Below are 22,843 nucleotides of genomic sequence, written 5' to 3'. Positions count from 1 at the left end.
ACAAGTTTTAAATTATTCTACTTATCCATGTCTAATGATTTCTATGTTTGACAATTCTCCTCTCTTTGGTTTTCCCTCATTGACTGTCACAAGGGGATAGAATATGTATCTCAAGCCTTTGCTCATGTAAATCTGCACATTGTACACATCTTGGGATCATAAAAAGATATGGGGAGACATCCCTTCCTTTTTCACTCCAGCCCACTGAGAGCAGAAGTTTACCAGGCTGCCATCCATGACTTTTCTCACTGTGGTACAGGACATTAGATCACCAAATTGCAACATGCCTTCTTGCTTGGTTCACGTAAGAAGTGACATCCTTTTATCAAGAGGACTTGATTACTTTTGACTTATGCACATCTGTCCTGTGGAGACATCTTGGTGGATTATGCATTCAGATACTGTGGAAGTCTTTAATTCTCCAATATAAATTTGACAGATATATTCAGGTTCAAATTGCAGAGGTGACTAAATTATCAATAATCATTTTTATTAATTGTATGCTAATTTTCATACAATTCTAAGCTGATTGTTTTATGCTAGATTTGTTGGAGGTTTTTTTGCTAGTTTTTCATCCATTTTTTCTCTCTTGTTGATCCCATTTTAGTCTCCACTCTCTCCAATATCACCCAAGTACTGAAGAAGAACTTGTGGAAAGAATAGAAAAGTACATTGGTAGAAATTCCAATTTCCCTCTCTATAAATATTCCATCAAATTTACAGGAAATAGATATACCAATAAAATGTCAGAATTAATTATTTTCTCATTGTACCAGTTGGGGTTAAAAGTCATGAGTTTTAAAACCACAGGATTCATAGGATGATCAAGGGATGCAGAACTCTTTGGAAAGTTCTGCATTTATTGTCCATCCCCAGTTGCATTTTAAACTGACTGGTTTTCCATGCTATTTCAGAGGACAGTTAAGAGTCAATCAGGTTGTAATTTCATGTAGACCATACCAGGTATGGATGACAGATTTCTTTTCTCAATGGACGTTGGTAGACAAAATGAGATTTTATGATAATTAGTCATTTCACTATTAACATTACTGACACCAGCCGTTTATTCCAAATTATTTCAATTTATGTCCCCCAACTGCTTGCTAGGATTCAAATTCATATCTCTAGACCAATAGTCTATGTCTCCATCCAGGAGCGTAACCATTCAGCTATCCAACTCCATACTGTGCTCCTTTCCCAATTGCTGTACTCCCATACCCATTGCTGTACAATACTATAAATTCCTCCTTCAAGTCCGCTGGGTATGTGTCAAAAGACTAGGAAAATATTCCAGGTCTTCCCACTGGACCTTGTTAGTGCCAGGTTTTCTAGCTTCTGCAGTAGGGTGATCATCCAAAATGATGCATGGGCTGATTCAGATGAGGTTGAATGAATAATTCTGTACTGGTGCTTCTGCTCTACTTGAGCTCCCTTCCACACATTCACCTAACTCATTCATATGAGAGGAGAGTTGATTTTCAGATTGGAGGCCTGTGACTAGTGGTGTGCCACAGAGATTGGTGGTGGGTCCACTGCCATTTGTCATCTATATTAACGAGTTGGATGAGGAAGTAGATCAAGCGGAGACGTGGGCTAAAGAATGATAGATGGAATTTAACTTAGACAAGTGTTGGGATGTTGTACTTAGGTAAGTTAAACCAGGACAGGACTTAGACAGTAAAGGTAGGCCCCTTGAGAGTGTTATTGAACAGAGACACTAAGGTATACAGGTACATAGTTCCCTGAAAGTGGTGACACAGGTAGACAGGGTGGTGAAGAAAGTGTTTGACATGCTTGCCTTCATCTGACAAGGCATTGAGTACAGGAGTTGGAACATTATGTTACAACTGTACAAGTTGTTGGTGAGACCACACTTGGAACACTGTGTGCATTTCTGATTGACCAGCTATAGGAAGGATGACATTAAGTTGGAAAGGGTGCAGAAAAGATTCATAAGGATGTTGCTGGGACCAGAGGACTTGAGTTATAAGGAGAGCCTGGATAGGCTGGGGCTTTTTTCTGAGGCTGAGAGGTGGCTTAATAGAAGTATATATAATTATGAGGGGCATAGATAAGGTAAATGGACGGAGTCTTTTTCCCAAGGTGGTGGAGTCCAAAACTAGAGGACAAAGATTTAATCTGAGAGCAGAAAGATTTAAAGGGACCTGAGGGGTAACATTTTCACACAGAGGTGGTGGGTATATGGAATGAGCTGCCAGAGGAAGCTGAAGAGGTGGGTACAATTACAACGTTTAAAAGACACTTAGATATGTAAATGGACAGGGAATGTTTAGAGGGATATGGGCCAAACATAGGCAAATGGAACTAGCTCAGGTAAGATAAGATAAGATATCGTTATTAGTCACACCTACATCAAAACACACAGCGAAATACATCTTTTGCATAGAGTGTTCTGGGGGCAGCCCACAAGTGTCGCCATGCTTCCGGCACCAACATAGCATGCCCACAACTTCCTAACCCGTACATCTTTGGAATGTGGTAGGAGACCAGAGCACCTGGAGGAAACCCACGCAGACACAGGGAGAACGTACAAGCTCCTTACAGACATTGGCCGGAATTGAACCCGAGTCGTTGGCGCTGTAATATGGTTACACTACTGTGCCTGCGACCTTGGTCAGCATGGACGAGTTGGACTGAAGCGCCTATTTCTGTGTTGTATGACTCTTTGACTCTTTGACATTTTGCTCATCTTTGTAGGATCTTTTTATTTAATTTTTTTAGAATGATAATTGATCTCTTGTGCTCTGATCTATTTTTGTTATTTTCTAAGGAATGTAGCCTTTGTGCATTTCAATGAACTACTACTTTTACACACAATTTCACCTGTAACTAAATCTAAATAATAGTTCAGTCAAGAATAGATAGCAGACATTAGATGAGACCTTCAAGAAACTATGTAGTCTACCTACAAGAAGCTTCAAAACTTGCACCTTATCTGCTTCCTAGTACTTTGTTTCTTTGTGTGAATTCGAATGCAATATTTTTCTGCTGATCCATTTTTTTCATTGGTCGTTATCAATATATTGGTATTGTTATTGGTTTATTATTGTCACTTGTACCGAGGTACAGTGAAAAACTTGACTTGCATACCATTCGTACAGATCAATTCATTACACAGTGCAGATCCATTGAGTTAGTACAGAGTGCATTGAGGTAGTACAGATAAAACAATAACAGAGTGCAGAGTAAAGTGTCACAGCTACAGGGAACTGCATTGCAAGTAGGCAATAAGATACAAGGTCACAACAAAGTAAATTGTGAGGTCAAGAGTCCATTTCATCGTATAAGTGGGATAGAAGCTGTCCTTGAGCCTGGTAGTATGTGTCCTCAGGCTCCTGTATCTTCTGCCTGATGGGAGAGGAGAGAGAATAACCCAGGTGGGTGTAGTCTTTGGTTATGCTGGCTGCTTCACCAAGACAGCAAGGGATATAGTCAGAGTCCATGGAGGGGAGGTTTCCATGATGCACTGGGCTGTGTTCACAACTCCCTGCAGTTTTTTGCGGCCCTGGGCAGAGCAGTTGCCATACCAAGCTGTGATGCATCCAGATAGGATGCTTTCTATGGTGCATCAATAAAAATTGGTGAGTGTCAAAGGGGACATGCCAAATTTCTTTAGCCTCCTGAGGCACTGGTGAGCTTTCTGGGCAATGGTGTCCATGTGGTTGGACCAGGAAGGCTATTGGCGATGTTCACTCCCAGGAACTTGAAACTCTCAACCCTCTCGACCTCAGCACCGTTGATGTAAACAGGTATATGTACACTGCCCCCTTTCCTGAAGTCAATGACCAGCTCTTTTGCTTTCCTGACATTGAAGGAAAGGTTGTTGTCATGACACCATGTCACTAAGCTCTCTATCTCCTTCCTGTACTCCGACTCATTGTTATTTGAGATACAGCCTACTACGGTGGTACTGACATATGTGAGACATGCTAGTCAGTCCTTCTCCACTATTCATTTCTCCACCTTACTTTCATATCCTTTTGTGAAAAGGACCATACAATTAAATGCGAGGACCCTTGTGAGAATATTATTTTATTTCCATGTGCTTTTTTTTTGCCTAAGTGATGACTGCTGATGTCTGTACTGACAGAACTGGCTGAAAGAAGTGATAATACCTCAGATGAACTCAGGGTTAATGACTATTTGTAGTAATGTTTATCCAGCTCCTTTGTATGTGATAATCCTTATTGACAGTTTCCACAATAATGTCACTCCACTCATCAGTTGAACTAAATATTCTGACAAGTCTGTGTTAATGGACAACAACTGCAACAAAAGCAACTTAAATTTAATGCTAATTAATTATAATTGCTGCATGTTCAAAAGGGTACATATAGTAAGACTTTTGCTTAAAAAATAGAATTCTTATGCATAATTAAACTGTCAGGATCACTAAGTCGCCATTGAATGAAGAACTTCTTATCCACTAATGTCAGTTCAGTTCTGTTGTACTTTTGGACAGTAACACTGTTTAAGCAGAATATTCAAGTTTTAATCAAAAGAAATAGCTATAATCTGCACTTTCAAAGATGTTAACGTTATGCAGAATTTTTTAAGAGTTGATTGCTGAAAGGGTCAGCTCTATAATCTCTAAAACTTTTAACAATTTCCGCTAAATGTAATAAGAGTATAATTCCCACGGCTCTTCATGAGTCATGGAGGTTCTGTTTGTAGGTATAACATTGATCTTTGAATCTGTTTTTTTCCATGTGCAATATTGAGATTAGTTTTTTCCCCCTTAATTTGTTGCTTATATAAAAGTCCCTTTTTTGGACAATAACATTTTGCAAATTAGTTGTGGTGAATCACTGGAATTCTCTACCTCAGAAGATTGTGGAGGCTAGATCATTGGGGGTAACTAAAGAGGAAGTAGGTAATTTTTTGAAAGATCAGGGAACTGAGAGCTATGTGGAATTGACAAAGAGGAGATGAGGCCTGAGGTAGCTCAGTCATGATCATATTTGATTTGAGAGGCCAAGTGACCTACTCCTCCTATTTTCTTATGTTAGAGACAAAGAGTCAGAGGGATATATAGCACGAGAAAAGGCTCTTAGGCCTAACTTGTCCTCGCCAACCACGGTGACTTTCTGAGCTAGTTCATTTGCCTCCATTTGGCCTATATGCCTCTAAACCTCTCCTATCCATAAATCTGTCCAAATATATTTTAACCATTGTAATTGTACCTGCCTCTATCACCTTCTCTGGCACCTGGTTCCATATATCCACCATCCTCTGTGGCCCTCAGATCATCTTGATATCTTTCCCCCTCACCTTAAATATATGCCCTCTACTTTTAGATTCCCCTACCCTGGGAAAAAGACTGTGACCATTCACCTTATCTATGCCCCTCACGATTTTATAAAACTCTATCAGATCACCCCTCAGCCTCCTTCTTTCCAAGGAAAACCATCCCATCCTGTCCAGCCTCTCCTTATCACTCAAACCCTCCAGTCCTGCAAAATCCTTGCAAATCTTTTTTGTACCCTTTCTCACTTAGTTCTTATGCTCCAGTGCTGGATGTTGAATTTTTCAGCCTTTTGGGACTATGCCATCAGTGATCTGTTCACTCAGAAATAATAGATGTATTAATTTAAGAGTTTCCTGGCTGTTTTGAAGCTCATCTTAAAAGTGACCTGCCACAGTTTATATTGCAACAACTTCACCAACCAGTATTCTCTCTGAGTATTTTTGACTGCTTGCATTGGACATTTTCCACAATATAAAGGATTTGTTTCTGGTCATTTTGGCAGAAAGATGAAATTCTATCTGCTCTCCTGGGCACTGCTGTCTCCAGTGCTGCCAAGACAAATCATTTTGGGGATTCCAACTGGGTTTCATGGACAGGTTGAAAAGGTACAGTTTATGAGAACAAACTATTTGCAAGTGCATCTCAGAGGCCATAATCTGTCCTGCCTATATCCATGGAAGTAAAATGACAGAACATGCCTGTCCTATCTGGGAATTTTTGAGTAGACTCTTTTCACTGCTGCAAATTCAACCAACATTTCTTTGACACATTGCAGACCAATTGCAGGACACCTCCAGTGATACAACCGTTATGTATAATTTATGTTAATGTTGACTTATGTTTGTCATGTTTGTAATGTACTGTGCTGCTGCTGCATAAAAAGTCAATTTTCATGGCATTTATACCTTGTGTCTGTTTGCCCATGACATTAAAGTTGAACTTGAACTTGAATCATAACAGCAATATTTATTATCTGTTTCAGCCAGCACTGAGAATGCATCAAACTAATCAAAGGTTTCTGGGGCCAGCACATTCATTGGTTTCCAAGAGGGGAAGGATAGCAGGTATAGCAGGTATAACATTTTCAGGATGGCAAGTTTCCAGGGGACAAATAATTTAGCACAGGAATGTGTATAATCATTAGTGATCCATTTAAGAATGCAGTTTTTCTTCATGAATAACAAAGGCATTCACACTGTAAATGCACATGTTGATAGAAATGTCTAGAATCACAAAGTCATATAGCACAGAAACAATTTGGCATACCATGTTGATGCCAACTATTGAGCAGCCATCCATATTAGTAGTCCCATTCTCCAATGCATGGCCTATAGCATTCTATGCTTTGACAATTCCTTGATGAAATGCTAAATCAAATGCTGCCTTGATGTCAAGAGCAGTTCCTTTCACTCGACCTCCAGAGTTCAGCTCTTTTCTCCATGTTTAGACTAAGCCTGTAATGAAGTGAGGAGTGTGTTCACTTTGTCAATGATCGAGAGCAGACTAATGGGGTCGTTAACGGCGAGTTGGATTTGCTCTGCTTCTTGTGGACAGGAAGTACCTGGGCAATTCTCCACATTGTCGAGTAGATGCCAGTGTTGTAACTGTACTAGAACAGATTGGCCAAGTGTGCAGCAAGTTCTGGAGCACAAATCTTCAGTACTATTGCTGGAATGATTCTTACAAATGCTTCAGCTTTCTCTGTTGCATTGATGTGTTGACCTCCCCCATCACTGAGAATGGGGATATTTGTGGAGCCTGCTTCCTCCAGTGAGTGGTTTAATTGTTCACCACCATTCATTATTGGATGTGGCAGGACTGCAGAGCTTAGATCTGATCCATTGGTTGTAGGATGGCTTAGCTCTCTCTATTGCATGCTATTTGTGTTGTTTGGCATGCATGTAGTCCTGTCTTGTAGCTTCACCAGCTGTCCCTTCATTCTGAGGTATGCCTGGTGCTGCTCCTGGCATGCTCACCTGCACCCTTCATTGAACCAGCATTGATAACCTAGTTTGAAGATAATGGTAGAGTGGGGGACATGTCAAGCTACACCCTCTCTCAAGTTCAATCATGTCAATCACTAGGAAGTGCAATGGAACAGAGAGACCTAGAAGTTCAAGTGCATAGTTCATTGAAAGCAGTGTCACAGGAAGACAGGATGGTGAAAGAGGCATTTAGCACGCTGGCCTTCATCAGTCAAGGCACTGTGTATAGCAGTTGGGACATTATGTTGCAGTTACATAAGTCGTTGGTGAGGCCACACTTTGGAGTACTGTTTACAGTTTTGGTCACCCTCTTATAGGAAAGACATGGTTAACCTGGAAAAACTGCAGAAAAAATTTACCAGGATGTTGCCAGGACTAGAGGACTTGAGTTATAGGGAGAGGTTGGCCAGGCTAGGTCTTTATTCCTTGAAACGTAGGAGAATGAGGGGTGACCTTGTAGAAATATTTAAAATTATGAGAGGCATAGATAAGGTGGATGGTAACAATCTTTTCCCCAGGGTAGGGGAGTCCAAATCTAGGGGACATAGATTTAGGGTGAAAGGGAAAAGATTTAAAAGGGACCTGAGGGGCAACATTTACATGCAGATGGTGGTGAGTATATGGAACAAGCTGCCAGAATAGTGAGGCAGGTACAACAAGAGTATCATTTAAGAAGCACTTGGATAGGTACATGGAGGGGCAGGGCGTAGAGGGATGTGGGCCGAACCCAGGAAATTGGGATTAGTTGGATGGGCACCGTGGTCGGCATGGACTTGTTGGGCCGAACGACCTGTATCCATGCTGTATTGCACTATGACTCTAGGTCCTTCATATAATGTGGTCACCACACTGCAAAAAGTTATCCAACTGTTGCCTAACCTATATTTTTATTAGTTTTTACCATAACCTCCTTGATCTTATAGTCTATGCCCTGGCTAATGAAGGCAAGTGTCCATTATGCCTTCTTCACCACCTTACCTTTCTGTGCACCCATGTCGCGCTGTTTCTCAACACTCCCTGGGGCTGTAACATTGATTATTTATGTTCAAGCCTTAGTAGTCCTCCCAAAATGCATCACCTCATACTTATCAGGAGTAAATTCCATCTGTTTTTACTCTGCCCATCTTCCCAACATCAATATTATCTTGTGGCCTCCTCACTCTCAATAGCAGCACCTTTTTTCATGTTATCTGTAAACTTACTACTCAGTAATAAGGGGCCAGCACTGATCCCTTTGCCTGCTTCCCAAAGTGCAACCTCGACTCATGTATTCTGCAGTATATAGCTGTTCTGCAACTTTTCCACATGTTTGTTTGTTGCAGAGAGCACAACAAATGTTCAGTTGTCGCTCATTTCACTGATTAACAGCGTGCAACACTTTGAGATTTGTACTATCAATGACATTAATGTGGAGCACGACACAGATCTACTGAAGGACCATTGTTAAGGAATTTGGAGCCAAGATGAGTAAATAAAGTTAAGATGCAGATCAATCCTTTGCTCGGAAATTTCCATCAAGTGGATTGAAACCCTCTGATGTGCCAACTGCTTTCAGTGAGGTTTGGATATTGGAACTGTAATAATAAATCAATAATGAAACCACACACATTCCAAATCAAAGAAGATAACATGCATTCCAATTCACAAGACCACTTTATCCTGTTTATGTCTTATAATTGTATTCTCAATAATTCTTTTTGTTTTACTTCCAAATTTCAGTCACAACGTCCTCCCCCATCCCCACTCCATCTCCTCTCCTTAAGCTGTAATCTTTTATAAGCTGTTGGCTCACTCAATTTTACTTCTGACAATCAAAATGAGGGTTTACTGCAGATGTATGTTTTCCTTTCTCCAGGAACCCATGCACACAAAGGGCCTATTGGCCGAATTGGAAAATGTAGACAAGGACAGTCATTGATGCTCTTTGCATGAGTTACTTTTCCAAACATGGAAAGTCTGGACTGTTAATAATTCTCACAGAAGTGAAAAGGAGCCTTTGATTTTTTTTGTCAGCATCACTTCTCAACTCTTCTTTGGCTTTCACTTTGTTTGATTCCCTGTAGCTTATCTGACCATTTGATGGCGCAGAGTGACTGAAAAAGAAATGAATAATTTCTTACCAGGCCACTTAATTCAGCAGGCATCTGAGGTCCAGCATTGACAGTTGGAGCCATATTTTGAGTATTGATCATCTGTTTGAAAGTGCCTTCAGAAAAGCTTGTCAAATTACAGCTGTTTTTCCTGGATCAGGAAACTGAGGTTGGACTGTTTTTCTTTTGTGGGCTGCTGCATTGAAAGTTGATATTAGGCTGTCAAACCTAATCTAAGAATGGATAGATTAAGACATAACTGATAGGCAACTTGCCAGAAAGAAAAAGCTTCACTTCTCTTTACTGTATTGCTTGCCAAGAATTACACATATTTCCAACCGCATTGTTATATTAAGTGAACTGTTGTCAGCAGTCCACACAGACATAGCAGCCCACTTGATAGGCACCACATCCACAACCATTCCCTCACTTCACCGCTGACACACAGTAGCAGCAGTTTGTACCATTTACAAGACTCACTGCAGCAACTCATCTAGATACCTTTCAGACCCATGACCTCTACCAGCTGGAAGGACAAGGGCAGCAAAAGCAAGGGAACACCACCACTTGGAAGATGTCCCCCAAACCACTCACCATCCTGACTTGGAAATATATCGTAGTTCCTTCACCATCGCTGGGTTGAAACCCTGGAACTTTCTCCCAAACAACATAGTGGGTATACCTACAGCTCAAGGACTGCAGCAGTTTGAGAAGGCAGCTCACCACCACCTTCTCAAGATCGACCAAGAGTGGGCAATTAAATGCTGGCTCAGCCTGCAAGGCCCATATTCCTTGAATGAATATAAAATAAAACTTCTGTTTGGTCCAGATAATTCATGGCAAAATGGATCTCCGAATAAGTTTTTGAATAATGCAGTTCAAACTAAAACTACTTTCGAAGATAATGTATTTTATTGACAAGGTATTGAGGTTGCAGAAGGGTGATTAAGTGATTTAGTTTATTTTCTTAAAGTGGATAGTTATAAAATGTTATGTTCATTATATGGAAAATGTAATCTAAGTAAGGCTTTTATTCCCAGCAACACAATCTGTATTTCACAAGCCTCAAAAGTCTAGGAAACGTCTAGTTGTATGATGAGGGAATTTCCCAGTCAGAAGTCCTGATTCCAAAATATCAGCCCAAGTAATTTAAGGCAGAAATCTTCAGAAAAAGGAAAACAATACTCTACCACTGCTGGAAAAAGAGGAACAGGAGAAGATCAATTATCTTCCATTGCGAGAACAAATATATTAATGTTTTAGGTTTAGATACTTCCTCAGAATTTTGCCAGTTCAGATGAAAGTCTAGAAATTAGATTGTGTAGTGCCATTTACTAGACATTAACAGAGCAAGATGCAATTTCATTCCATGTAGATCAGCTGGAGGTCAATTCAGGTTAATATCACACCAATCTCAAAATTAGATTGGGCACTTAAGCATGCGCTCCATATTAGCATGTCTATCCTTTCTCCTGAACCAGGCACTCATCTAATGATGTAATTAGTTCACAGCACATCTTCACCCACAATGATGGTTCAAAGCTCCACATTACAACCAGTGTGGAACTGCTTCAGTGGAACTAAGGGTACAACAGGCTGGCTTGTTGCTCTTGTTGAATTAAAAAGACATATTGTTGATATCTGGAAAGCTGAGTGGGTAGCTTCACAACTGACTCCAGGCAACTTAGACATCCTGAAAAGGTCCACCATGCAGCAAGCAATTAAAAAAGCAATTGGTATGTTGGCCTTCATTGAGTACAGGAGTAAGGGTGCCTTGCTACAATTATATAGGCTTTAGTGAGACCATACCTGGAGCACTGCGTACAGTTTTGGTCTTCTTGCATAGAGGGTGTGCAGCAATGGTTCACCTTCAGACTGATTCCTGATTGGGTCAACTAGAACTGATTTCACATTGCTTTATAGGATAAGGATCTCATTGAAATCTGTAAAATTCTAACAAGAATAGACAGACTGGATATGTGAAAATTTTTCCTCCGACTGGTGAGAAGGGCTCTAGAATGAGGGATCACAATCTGAGGATATGGAGTAAAATGGAGTTGAGGAGTAATTTTTTGACTCAGAAGATCAGTAGTCTGTGCTATTCTCTACCACAGAAGTCAATGGAGACCAAGTCGCTGAATATAGATTGATAGATTACTAGATATGATATACATCTAGAGGTATGGGGAGAGCAGAAATATGGTATTGAGGCAAACTATGATTGTATTGAATGGTAGAGTAGAATCGAAGGGGCTGAATGGCCACCTCTTGTTTCTATTTTCTACCTTTCTTGTTATGGTGAGGAGGAGATTACTACAGCCATCTCCAGTGAGGCTTTTCTTATGGTGAGCTTGGTGAGTGTCCAGGTCCTCTCGGCATGTCATCACCCCCTTGACATGTATTTTGTTGCCAACTTGGATTTCTTTTTTGAGAAAATGGAAGCTATCTCTACCCCAAGGCTTCCATCTCCTCCCTGGCAGCCATGGGATGTGTGCCTTTAAGGGCCGACATTCTTTTCCCATTGCTGCACAACTGAGTATTAGGTGCCACGGTGAATTGATTGAAGTCTCATTGAGAATTACATAGGTCCCAATTTAACACTTGTGTTTGGGTGAAAACCATCCTAACGCTGTTTCATGCTGGGCAATTTTATGACTTACTTGCAGGGCCAATAGTGCTAAATTCAGTAATGTTTTCGTGCACTAAGAATAGGTGTGATTCAGCCTGGAATGAAAAATAGGTGCGATTCAGCCTGGAATGCCTAAACTAGAAATCTTAATCTTTCTGTTGTCTCCTCACCTTCTGGTTCATCTGCTGAGTAATCCAAGGTATCTTGCTTTTTGTTGAGGAGATAAACTCTTCAGATGATTTAAGACAAGTTGTAGACAAAACCTACTGTTTAAATCATTACATTTTAGTGATAATGATCACTGCACAGAAATATTAACAGCCTTCTAAATTAGTTAATGCTGTACCTTATTTACAAGCATTAAAAATATCTGGATAAACTATCCAATACTGGGGACAACACCAGCCTGCATATATTGTGTTTCATAGTGGTAAAGGAATAAACAGCAGCTGGAACCCATGCTGCAAACAGGATTTAAACTTTTTTGCTCATTCATTTAGAAATTCAGCATCTGTTTGAGGTCTCCTTTGCAAGATTGGGCTATTATGATAGCAGCCATTATGGGAACAGCCAGTTGCAGGAAGAAGCTTTCTGCATGTTGTGAACTGATTGCTCAAATCTGTTAAATAACCTATCATCATGTAGCCCCATAAGGCTCAGCATGCACTGAATACTTACTGCAAATTTTAAGTCTAAGTCTCAATGGAAAGAGCATTAGCTTTGTACAATTTAGGCAGATTTAATATTGACCCTCTTGTGCTTCATAATAAACCATATTGTCGAGGTAAAAGGACTGCAGATGCTGGAATTGAGATGAAAAACACTATGATGCTGGAGGAACTCAGCAGGCCAGGCAGCATCCGTGGAGAAAAGCAGGTGGTGAACATTTCGGGAGGAATTGTTGACCGCCTGCTTTTCTCCATGGATGCTGCCTGGCCTGTTGAGTTCCTCCAGCATCATAGTGTTTTTCATTTTGTCGAGGTAAAATACAGGCTGGCTCAGTTGTTAGGAAGAGCAAACTGCGCAAAAGCAAGTTTTCTTCCAGGCATTCCTCTGTTATATTTAAAGGAAGAAAGAGGAATTTCTATGGAGGTCAGGAAGACAGGGGCCATTGTACCAGAAGCTTTGTTGCCCGAGAACAACATTTTAAAATCTGTCTTGATCAGCAGAAACCTGCCTTTTTGCCTATGCCTCACACAGCATGCTGTCATTGAAGTTCTTCAAGTATGACCCTGGACATGTTCCATCGCATGGACAGCTTTGTGACTGTGAAGGTTTTCACAACATTAAATTTCAATGCTTCTGGATCTTTCCAACCTATCACAGGTGACATTTGTCAGTTTGAGCTATCTTCTGAACAGTGATGTGCCAGAAACCTTCTTTGTCAGGCGAAGCATGAAATTCCTGTCTTTAGGGGAAAGGGCCAGCATTTTTATTGTGACAGGTTTTTCAAAACTGCAGGCTCTTGAGGATAGATTGCATATGGACACCTGCACTTCTCATGGTGGGATTTTGGCTTATAATAATGATTTCAGTATATGAATGTGCTGGCAGCTGTGGCACTAGGTGTACCTAAAGATGAGATATCAACCTGTTGAAGCTGTAACATAAGACTACATGTGTGTTGAACATCAAAAACTTGAACAGGCAGAACTTTGCGGATCACATCAAAGCCCTCCGGTTCTTTCAATCTTACCGTGAATGGTGATGGAAAATTAAACAGTTCATTGGAGGAGCAGTCTCCAAGCACATCCCCATCCTCAGCCCAGCATGTGAGCACCAAGGCTTAAGCATTTGCAGTCACATTCGGCAAGATGAGTTGGGTAAAGTACCTCTTGAAGTGCCACCTCTTGTGATGTATTGATATGATATATTTGATTTTCTAAAGTAAAATTTTATCCAAGGAATTAATGATTGTCATTTGTAAAAAAAAGATTCCTTAAGGATGTTTCATTTTATCTTTATTTTGTAAAGATTTAGGGGATAGCATTATTGTCTTGGAGTCAGGTGAAGTTTTGGTCCCACTCCAGACACACCTGGCGAGAGAATTCTAAACCATGTTGTCTGAATACTGGGGTGGCTTTCAGAGTGATATTCACTTCATTATATCTCATTATTAGATAATAGAGATATAATGAAGCATTAGATAATTCAGCATTATTAGATGTATATCTCTTGGTTCCTTTCTTCTCTGGGCAGTGCTTGTGAGAGAGGTAGTGAATGATCACTCATCCAGTGAAGTGCTGGCAGAGAGACTCATTCTTCATCACATTCATCTGGAGGAACAAAGAAAGATGTCAGAATAGATTACTGGGAGGCAGAGTCCTCAAGTCACATTCATTTGAAGGGCCTCATCCCGTGCCTCATTTCCCAGGATATGAAATGGTCCTTACATAAGAGGGAAAAGATAGAGATTCGTGCACTTAATGTATATAACAATTCTCTTAAAAAGGGAAGAAAAAGGAGATAATTAACTTTGGTCAGCTTGCAGTATGGCATGATCAGGGTGTCATCATTAATCTCATACCATGAAGTGATGACATGTGCAAGTAATGAGTAATTAGATTTCATTGAGATTTTTTTTCTGACAATTAACACGCAAGACTCTGACTCAAACATGTTTTCCAAGTGAAGACCAATGTCTCAGGGCCTGTCCCAGTATTTAAGTGTTTCAATAGTGTTTGTAGTGGTTAAAGCAGATTGCATATGTGTCACAGTTTTATTGTTGAAAGGTGTTGAAGTTCCCTTTAAATTACTGTTCTGGTTGAATTGTTAAGCTTTTAGCATTAAATTGCCTTGTCTGGGGTAATTCATTTGTGCTGAAGGTTAATCTATGCCATTCCCATGCAAAACAAAATTTAACTTTTGAAAGAAATTTATCCACATATATTCTTCTTGAAAATTCTAAACTTTTTTACAGACTTCACAAATTCAGATATTTTTCAAATAAGTGAACTTTCTACTGTACATAACCATGGTTTTGTCACTTTAAGCTGCTGCAAATCTTTAATTACTGCAACAAAATGTTATTTCCTCCAAACCACTCTCAACCCCACCTGAATGAGAGCTTCCAATGAAATTTCTAATGGCAGCATTGTTTATTTCTAATAGTTAGGTTAAGTCTGAAATTTACAAATATTGCAATAAGAATAAATTAATTTAAATCTGAATATTTCACCCTGAAATGATTCTGAAACAATTGCCATCATTCTCCAGCTTGGGAGTCTGCCCAAAGAGAAAATCCAGGCTGAAAAATTGCCCACACGTTGGCACAATTGGACAGCATGCCTTTTTACTTTGGTTTATTCTCTGTAAACTCTTCCCAAATTACTGAGACTTCTAATGACGATGAAGATTTCAGTGGTTTAATAATTCTAATCTAATGAATATTTCAAAGGATTTGAATAAAGCAAACATTGGAGTGACAGATGGTGGATAAATTGCTGTTCAAAGTCTAGTTAATCTGAATATACCCTATCCAGATTCTTTTCTAAACATTTACTAATTTGGAATCACTGCCAGAAGAAGGTTGCAATTGGAAATCACGGCTGAAGTCTTCCTGCCCTAGTGGACCTACTTAAACCCTTTCAGTATGGCCTATTTAATATTAAATATTAAGATACAAAAAATAAAATTACAACAATTGCATACTCCAAAGTAATCATCATATGTTTAAAAGATAGCTGTGTACTTTTTAAATTGCACCTAAAAGTCCAAATTATTCCCTGCTCCCCCCACCGCCCCCCCCCCCCTCACAGCATTGCACTTGGGTGGTAGCCTGGTTTTCTTTGCTCATGTTTCTTAAACCCACAATATTCAGACGGAGCCAGAGCTGATGCTGATGATACTGATTTTGTTATATCATTTTTTTCCACACACTATGGGGTAGAAATCTACTGCTGTAAGAATGTGCACAGTATAGATCTGATCTGGTAGGGTCATGCCAGCTCCATAACTAGGCAAGTACTGAGCAATCTGCAGCTCACCTGTTAACAGCAACAAGTTTTGTCTTACCTAAGCACTTGTAGAAGAACAATCTATAGCACTTTGGTATTAGGGGGAGCATGCGAACAAAATGCCATCTACAAAGGATGTTCAGTAATTCACAAAAATTTCCATATTGCTTCTCTATATTGCCACATTTAGAAGGACAAAGGCAACAATTGAATAGCAACATTAAAAGCTGCAGACTCACCACCAAGGTACATACCAATCAAGCCTGAAAATATATTGTTGTTTCTTCAATGTAGTTGAAATAAATTCCTGCAATTCACTACCTAAAGGTACCTTCATCTAACTGTAGCAGTTCCAGAAAGCGGTTCACCACCAGCTTCTCGGAGAGACAGCTGAGGAGATCATTTGGGAACTGAGAGATTGGGGGATGTAGAGGTCATCATCAGTTGGGAAAATGGGGGTGAAGGGATGACCTTGTGAGGATGGGATGCTTGAGATGATGGAGGATTGAGGGAGATGATTGTGAAAGGGTTGAGGAGGAGGCCAGCAAGAGAAACCAGAGGCCGTGAGGATATCAGCAGGGTGGAGCATAGGTGAGAATGATACATAGGGGTGAGAAAAAAGGATCTATCTTGAGGAAAATTGTGGTGTCAACCTCCTGGTGGTGACTCAGGAGGCTTAGGGGCCTCGAATGCTGAAGCAAGAGTTAGTACTCCTTTGTGAATAAATACCTGTCTCAGTATAAATCCTGTGCCATTCACAAATGATGTCAATTCTGCATTGAGTACCGATTGACATTATTGGATGCATCCATTGGCTTTTGTGTCATTGCAGATCTTATACACAAGGACTCATTTGGCATATTGGTATTAAAAACTGTGCAAGCACAAAGCATCAGATTTTGTTTGGGCATTTGATAAAATTCACTTGGACACCTTATAAAATGTTATGCTATGAGAGAGATTTTCTAGGCCTTTAGTGCTTAAATGCAAGGAATTATGTTTTCACTTCTTGTGCACACATATCCAGAATATCTTATCATGGTTGGTGTGTTCCTAACACTCACACATTGAAATTGTCAGTAGCAAAGAGCTCTGTTGAAGTGCTTTTGTAGTGTAGTCATTGTGTTCTGTTGCAAACATGGCAGTCAATTTGAGCCCAGCCATGTCACACAGACAGCAATGTGATAATGACCAGATAATCTGATTCAGTGATGTAGGTCGAGGTGTAACCATTGGCCAGGACATTGGAGAAATAGTATCACGGGATCTTTCATGTCTGCCTGAGAGGGCAGATGGAGCTTCTGTGTAAAATTTCCTTGCACAGTGCAGCATTGAAATGTCAGCCTAGATTTTATGCTTGAAGCTTTGGAGTGTGACTTGAACCCATAACCTTCTGATTCAGAAGGCAATTAGTCTTGCGCTATGTAGACTTATCCCATTTGGTTTTGTAGACCTATACCACAAGAATTTGTAGGCCTGTGAAATATTAAATTTGAGCACTACATCACTGCAGTTTCATATCAACTAAGGTGAGTTAGTGTCAATCGGGCAGTTTCAGATTCTAGTGTTCCGTTACTATATATAGCATTTTCCTAACTTAATTATTGAATCGCTTTTATTTTTGTAATAAAATATAAATTTGACTGATTCATTATTTGATATTTAAGATGCAGAACCTAATTTATGAAACACAGATGCAGTAGGTGAACGTGAAGTCATCAGTTAGATCCTACTGCACTGCCACAACATCTGACACTGACTATAATTGGAAGCATATATCCACTGAGAAATCCAGCAGAGCTACAAAAATAACTTGTTAACTATCTGCATGTTCAACTGTTATAAGAGAAATGAAAATTGGTTCTTTTGTCTTTTATGTTCTTTATTTTTACTTTGTACCCTTCCAAATTGGCCAATCATTTAATTATGTTACCTGAAATTCATTCTAAAGGTTCCAAATTTTTATTTTCCCTCTCTATAGACAGAAATGTTTTAAAACTATGTAGTATATATGCTACCATGTTGTAATCATGTGTGATTTAATAAAGTGCGTCTCAAATTTTATAATGTCAGTGATGAAAGTATCTGCACTCACTATTATTCTGTGGTAAGTTGGACAGTAATATTCTGCGTTCCACAAGTTATGCTGCATTGCTACTTAACTGAGAGATTCACCGCTAATGCACATGAAAGCAAAGACACAGTACTTACTAAAGATACACACCCTAAGCAATGCAGAAATGATTAACAGAGTGCTGGTGTATTTTGTTGTATGTGAATAATTAATGGTCTTAATTATTACTAAATCATCTCTTCAACATTAATAAATTACTTCTTATATGCGTGAAATTTTATTCCTTGAGATTTTAATTGCTGTTAGAGGTATATAAAAATATTCTTTTACTAATTGTATGTTTCTGTTACATCTCTCAATCCCATTTTCACCTCTACTTATTTCACTTTTTTGATGTGTTTAAACAAATTAAGTACATGCATCTCCTGGTTTAGGTGCATAGTTCTTCAGTCTGACTGGTTTTAGAGATGCAATATTTCTTTTCTGCTTGCACACGGAAGGGCTCCAGAAATCACAATGAATTGGGTTTTTAATTACTGAAAACTGAAAGCAGTCATATAAAAGTTTTATAAAGTAAACGGACAGCTATGAGCATAAGCAGAATGAATTATAACTACCTTCTCACTGTCTGAAAAAATTAGGTCATCATTTTTATCATAAGAGAAGGACTCATTTAATATTTTCATTTTTCTGCAGGAGATTACGTTGTAATGTCAGTGTATTTCGATCTTAGCAGACGAATGGGGTACTTCACCATTCAAACCTACATCCCTTGCACATTGACTGTTGTTTTATCCTGGGTATCATTTTGGATCAATAAGGATGCAGTACCAGCAAGAACATCATTAGGTAATGAAACGCTTACACCTTAACTATTAGCTTTACGTTCATAAAATATTTGAAATTTTTATAAATTATCCTCTGTCTAAAAGACACTGAAATTCTTAGAAGAACATGTCCTAATTCAGCTGCTGTCTCCTGTTGTCTGTTTGGTCTATTGTTGTTACCAGGAAAAGACTATGAGGGTGTAAACACTAATATCTTTTCTTGGACATATTTGAATATGGAAATGAAAACTCTGCATTTTTCTTATATAGAGAGGACTGAAGTGAATTAATACATGTATGGGTACTTGGTGAAAAATGGGTTGTAAACATGTAATTGGAGTGACACAGTCCTAAAATTGGTAGATCTCTATAAGATCCAGCAATGGCAATGGCCATTTAAATATATTTAACGTGAAACTTCAGTTGAACGTTTAACATTTAATTTTGTCAGTGGTGGTAGCAGAGTTTTGACATGAAGCACAAAACAATCTGCTGGAGGAACTCAGTGGGTCAGGCAGCATCTGTGAAGAAAAAGGGATGGTCGTCATTTTGGATCAAGACCTTGCATCAGGACTGATAATGTAGAGGGAAGATAGCCAGTATAAAGAGTTGAGAGGGAAGGGTGAGACAAGGGCTGTTAGGTGATAGATGGAACCAGGTGAGGAGGGTGGATCTTTAGCCTTTATGCTTTATTTGGCAATTGCTATTTGGCCAAAGCATCTAAAAATAATTCTGATTTCTACCATATACGATTTTTCAAATATGAAACAATTTTCATGGCATTACTTATTAGAAAACGTGAACTAACCCTCTAGATCTAATATTGATCCACAGAACGAATGGCAAAATATACTCAGGACTTAGCTAATATTGGTCAGCAGTGCTCATGAGATTAATGTCAGATCCAGTGGGGCCTCCAGCACATATCCTTTATCTAAAAGCTTTGAGGAAAATGTAGTTTATGTGATGAACAGAACTCAAGTGCCTACCAATCTGATTTCAGTTTCATCCAGTGGAATCTATTACTGATGGATTTTTCACTTTCACAGTGAGGCCCAAAAGAGTAGTTATATCTCCCTTTGCTGCTAAATCTTTGACAGGTATTTAGGCTCATTGATTGCACACAGACAAAATGTAATGTAATATATAGAAGTCAATCAGAGAACACTTGTGTCATCATTGCAAGCAGGAACTTAAAATTCAAGAGTCCAATCTACTCAGGACCACACTGTGAATTGACAGACAATTAGTAAAACATTGGGTAATATATTTAGCTGCTAAACAAATAATACTAAAATAATGGTTATATAGTACACTTTTATCAGAAATCTTTATTTCAAGTTATTTGAAAATAATATTTAATATTAGAAATCAGTTCATTAGCAGGAATTCCTTCACCAGTCTGGCAGCAGCCAGGGAACCAAGTGATGATAGATTGTCAATGCCAGCTTTGCTCTCAACACTCACAAAGGAAACATGCTCTGTGTTGAGGTGCATGGAGGAGTCCAGAAGCAACCTTGGACAGTAGTTTGCATGGTTTTTGGAGCCCATCCTTTCCTTCACAGAACAATAGACTCCATCCTCTAACTCCCCAAGATGCAGCATCTAATATTCAGTGTCATAAACAGTACCTACCAAAGATATGACTTCTATGGTAGAAACTCAGACCAATAGCTGGGAAACCTAAACTACTACCATCAGGACTCCAGGTACAATTGTACAAAGAACCTTCCAGGGATCCCTGCAGCCCATCATTGGTCTTCAGCAGATCATTAGGATTGCTGAGATACTGCATGGAATACAAACCTGCTTTCCTCTTTTTGCATGACATCATTCCTGCTCCTAACCTTACCAATGCCAGTTTCCTTATTACCTGTTTGACAGCCAGACTGCTGGGGCAATAGCAAGCTGGTTCAGTTTAAAGCTGGCCCTTTCTGGCTTGGAAATCATTTGTAGTTTCCTGAATTAGAAGTTTGGAGCATTCTACCAACCATGTTAATAGGAGTATGTGGAAGACAGGCACGCAGGAATGAATATAGTTGAATAGTTTATTTTGAATGGCTTTTACGTTTCAATTGGAAGATTTGTTTTTTCCAATGTTGGTTTTGGTTTTGTGCTATGGAAAATTATGTGGTAAGTATATGAGGAAAATTGAGGAGTGTGAGATTGGGAGATGTTTTGAGGTTTCATAATGTTTCTTAACTATTAGATCATGTAAATAATGGGCAAAAGTTGGCTTTCTATATGTATCATAAACAAAAAATGCTGGAAGCACTTAGCTGAAATGGCAGTATCTATGGAAAGAGAAACAGATTTAACGGTAACTCTGTTTATCCTTCCACAGATGCTGCCTGACCTGTTCAATGTTTCTTGCATTTTCTGTCTTTGTTCCAAATTTCCAGCATCGGCAGATTTTCTTTTCATTTTCTATATTGTATGCTCACATCCTTTTCCTGTTTCTCACGATTCTCCTCCTACACATTCTCTGCTTCTCCCTCTGCCTGTGTCCCTCATTTTGGGTTCTGTTTATTGTCGGCATGGCTTGTTTCCTCCCGATGGCAAGTTTGGACTGCATGCACTGCTTGTACCAACTCAGCATAAGATTGCAGGGCAATACAAGGAGCTGGAGTTTTCCCTAAGGATGTTGGTGGTATGTTCTATATGTTCCCTGCGGCAATACTGCTCTCATTTTAGGGATACTGTACCAGTGTACGTGAGTTCCAGAGCATGGTCATGCATGATCTCATGAGTGCCTAACCCTTGTTGTCCATTCCCCAGCTTTTGACTTGCTGTGGTGGTTCAAATGCAAGTGATGAAAGGATTGCTAAAGAGTCAAGGAATTCTAATGACTGCCTGGATGACATGCTTTCATCTGTGCTGCCTGTGGTTCACATGCACCCCAGCTGCATATCGAGGGAGGGGAATCTCTCTTGGTTCATGGAAATGGCATGAATGAATTACAAGGCAATGCATGTGCTCCCAATGTCTGAAACTTGATGTCAACTCTTATGCTTTCTCTGTCTACTTGCTGCTTTCTGTGTATAAACAGCCTCATAGATTCCCCTACCTGCACTGCAAACTGTGCGATGTAGCCTATATCTCCAGCAGCATCGTAATGGGAGCCCAAATAAAAATTAAGGGCTGGGTTTACCCTGACAGCCATGAGCAATGCTATTATTGCCCTGCTTTAAGCTTGTAGATGTGGTGACAAAAGTGTCAGATTTCAGACACCATCTCTTTTATGAAATGAATCTATTTCATGTATAGGTCCTCACTGAAGCTGAGGTAAAACAATTTTTCCCTGGATTTCTTTTCCCTGAACTCCCCGACACCTCCTCCCTCTTTAGGCAAATTTCTGCATGCTAGGGGCTGTATTACTGGATTAAGAACCCAGAACCTGAGACAAATGATCTGAAGATGTGAATTAAAATCCCACTGTGGCTGCTGGAAGATTGCGTTTGCATAATCCATCTGGATCCCATGCGAAATTCTTTTGGAAATCCATTGTCCTTACCTTGTCTATTCTATTAGTGATCCCAGATCTACAAGATGAGATTTTTTAATAACTTTCTGAAAAGGCCTTGTAAGATACATTGCTGTCTTAAATGGCCATGTAAACAAAAAAAACAAAAATACACAATACTTGCGTGGGGTACTTTCATAGCATAGACTGCAGTGAATCAAGAACAAGGCTCACTAACACCTTCTCAAGGACATTTAAGAGTGGGCAATGTATGATGGCCTTTTCACTGACCATCATATCCTCATGTCCTCAATCCATTTGCCCATTTATTTGTACTTGCTGCAGAAGCCTTGAAAGCTACCCATGTCTGGAGTCAACCTGCTCTAAAATCAAATAGTACTTCAGCAATAGTTGGAGTACCCCTCCTGAAATCTGCTCAAACTTGCAGCAAATAAGAGAAAACTTTAAATGTGTGCACAAGCAGAGGGTATCAAGTAATTAATATGATGAGTTCAAGATCCCTTTAAAATTACTTCTGGTGTGCCAGAGT

General features: G+C 39.5%; 1 protein-coding gene across 3 annotated transcripts in view; it reads left to right on the top strand.

The window, feature by feature from the left end:
* The window catches only part of LOC127569067 (gamma-aminobutyric acid receptor subunit gamma-2), a 73,650-nt gene that overhangs the window by 40,277 nt on the left and 10,530 nt on the right, over positions 1-22,843 (top strand). For all 3 annotated transcript variants that reach the window (XM_052013365.1, XM_052013364.1, XM_052013366.1), the window contains one exon: positions 18,700-18,852. In XM_052013365.1, the coding sequence (XP_051869325.1) occupies positions 18,700-18,852 (153 nt within the window). The remainder of the gene's footprint in view (positions 1-18,699; positions 18,853-22,843) is intronic.

This window comes from Pristis pectinata, chromosome 4, assembly GCF_009764475.1.
Source record: "Pristis pectinata isolate sPriPec2 chromosome 4, sPriPec2.1.pri, whole genome shotgun sequence".
Taxonomy (NCBI): domain Eukaryota; kingdom Metazoa; phylum Chordata; class Chondrichthyes; order Rhinopristiformes; family Pristidae; genus Pristis; species Pristis pectinata.
This window is presented reverse-complemented; position numbering and strand designations above follow the sequence as displayed.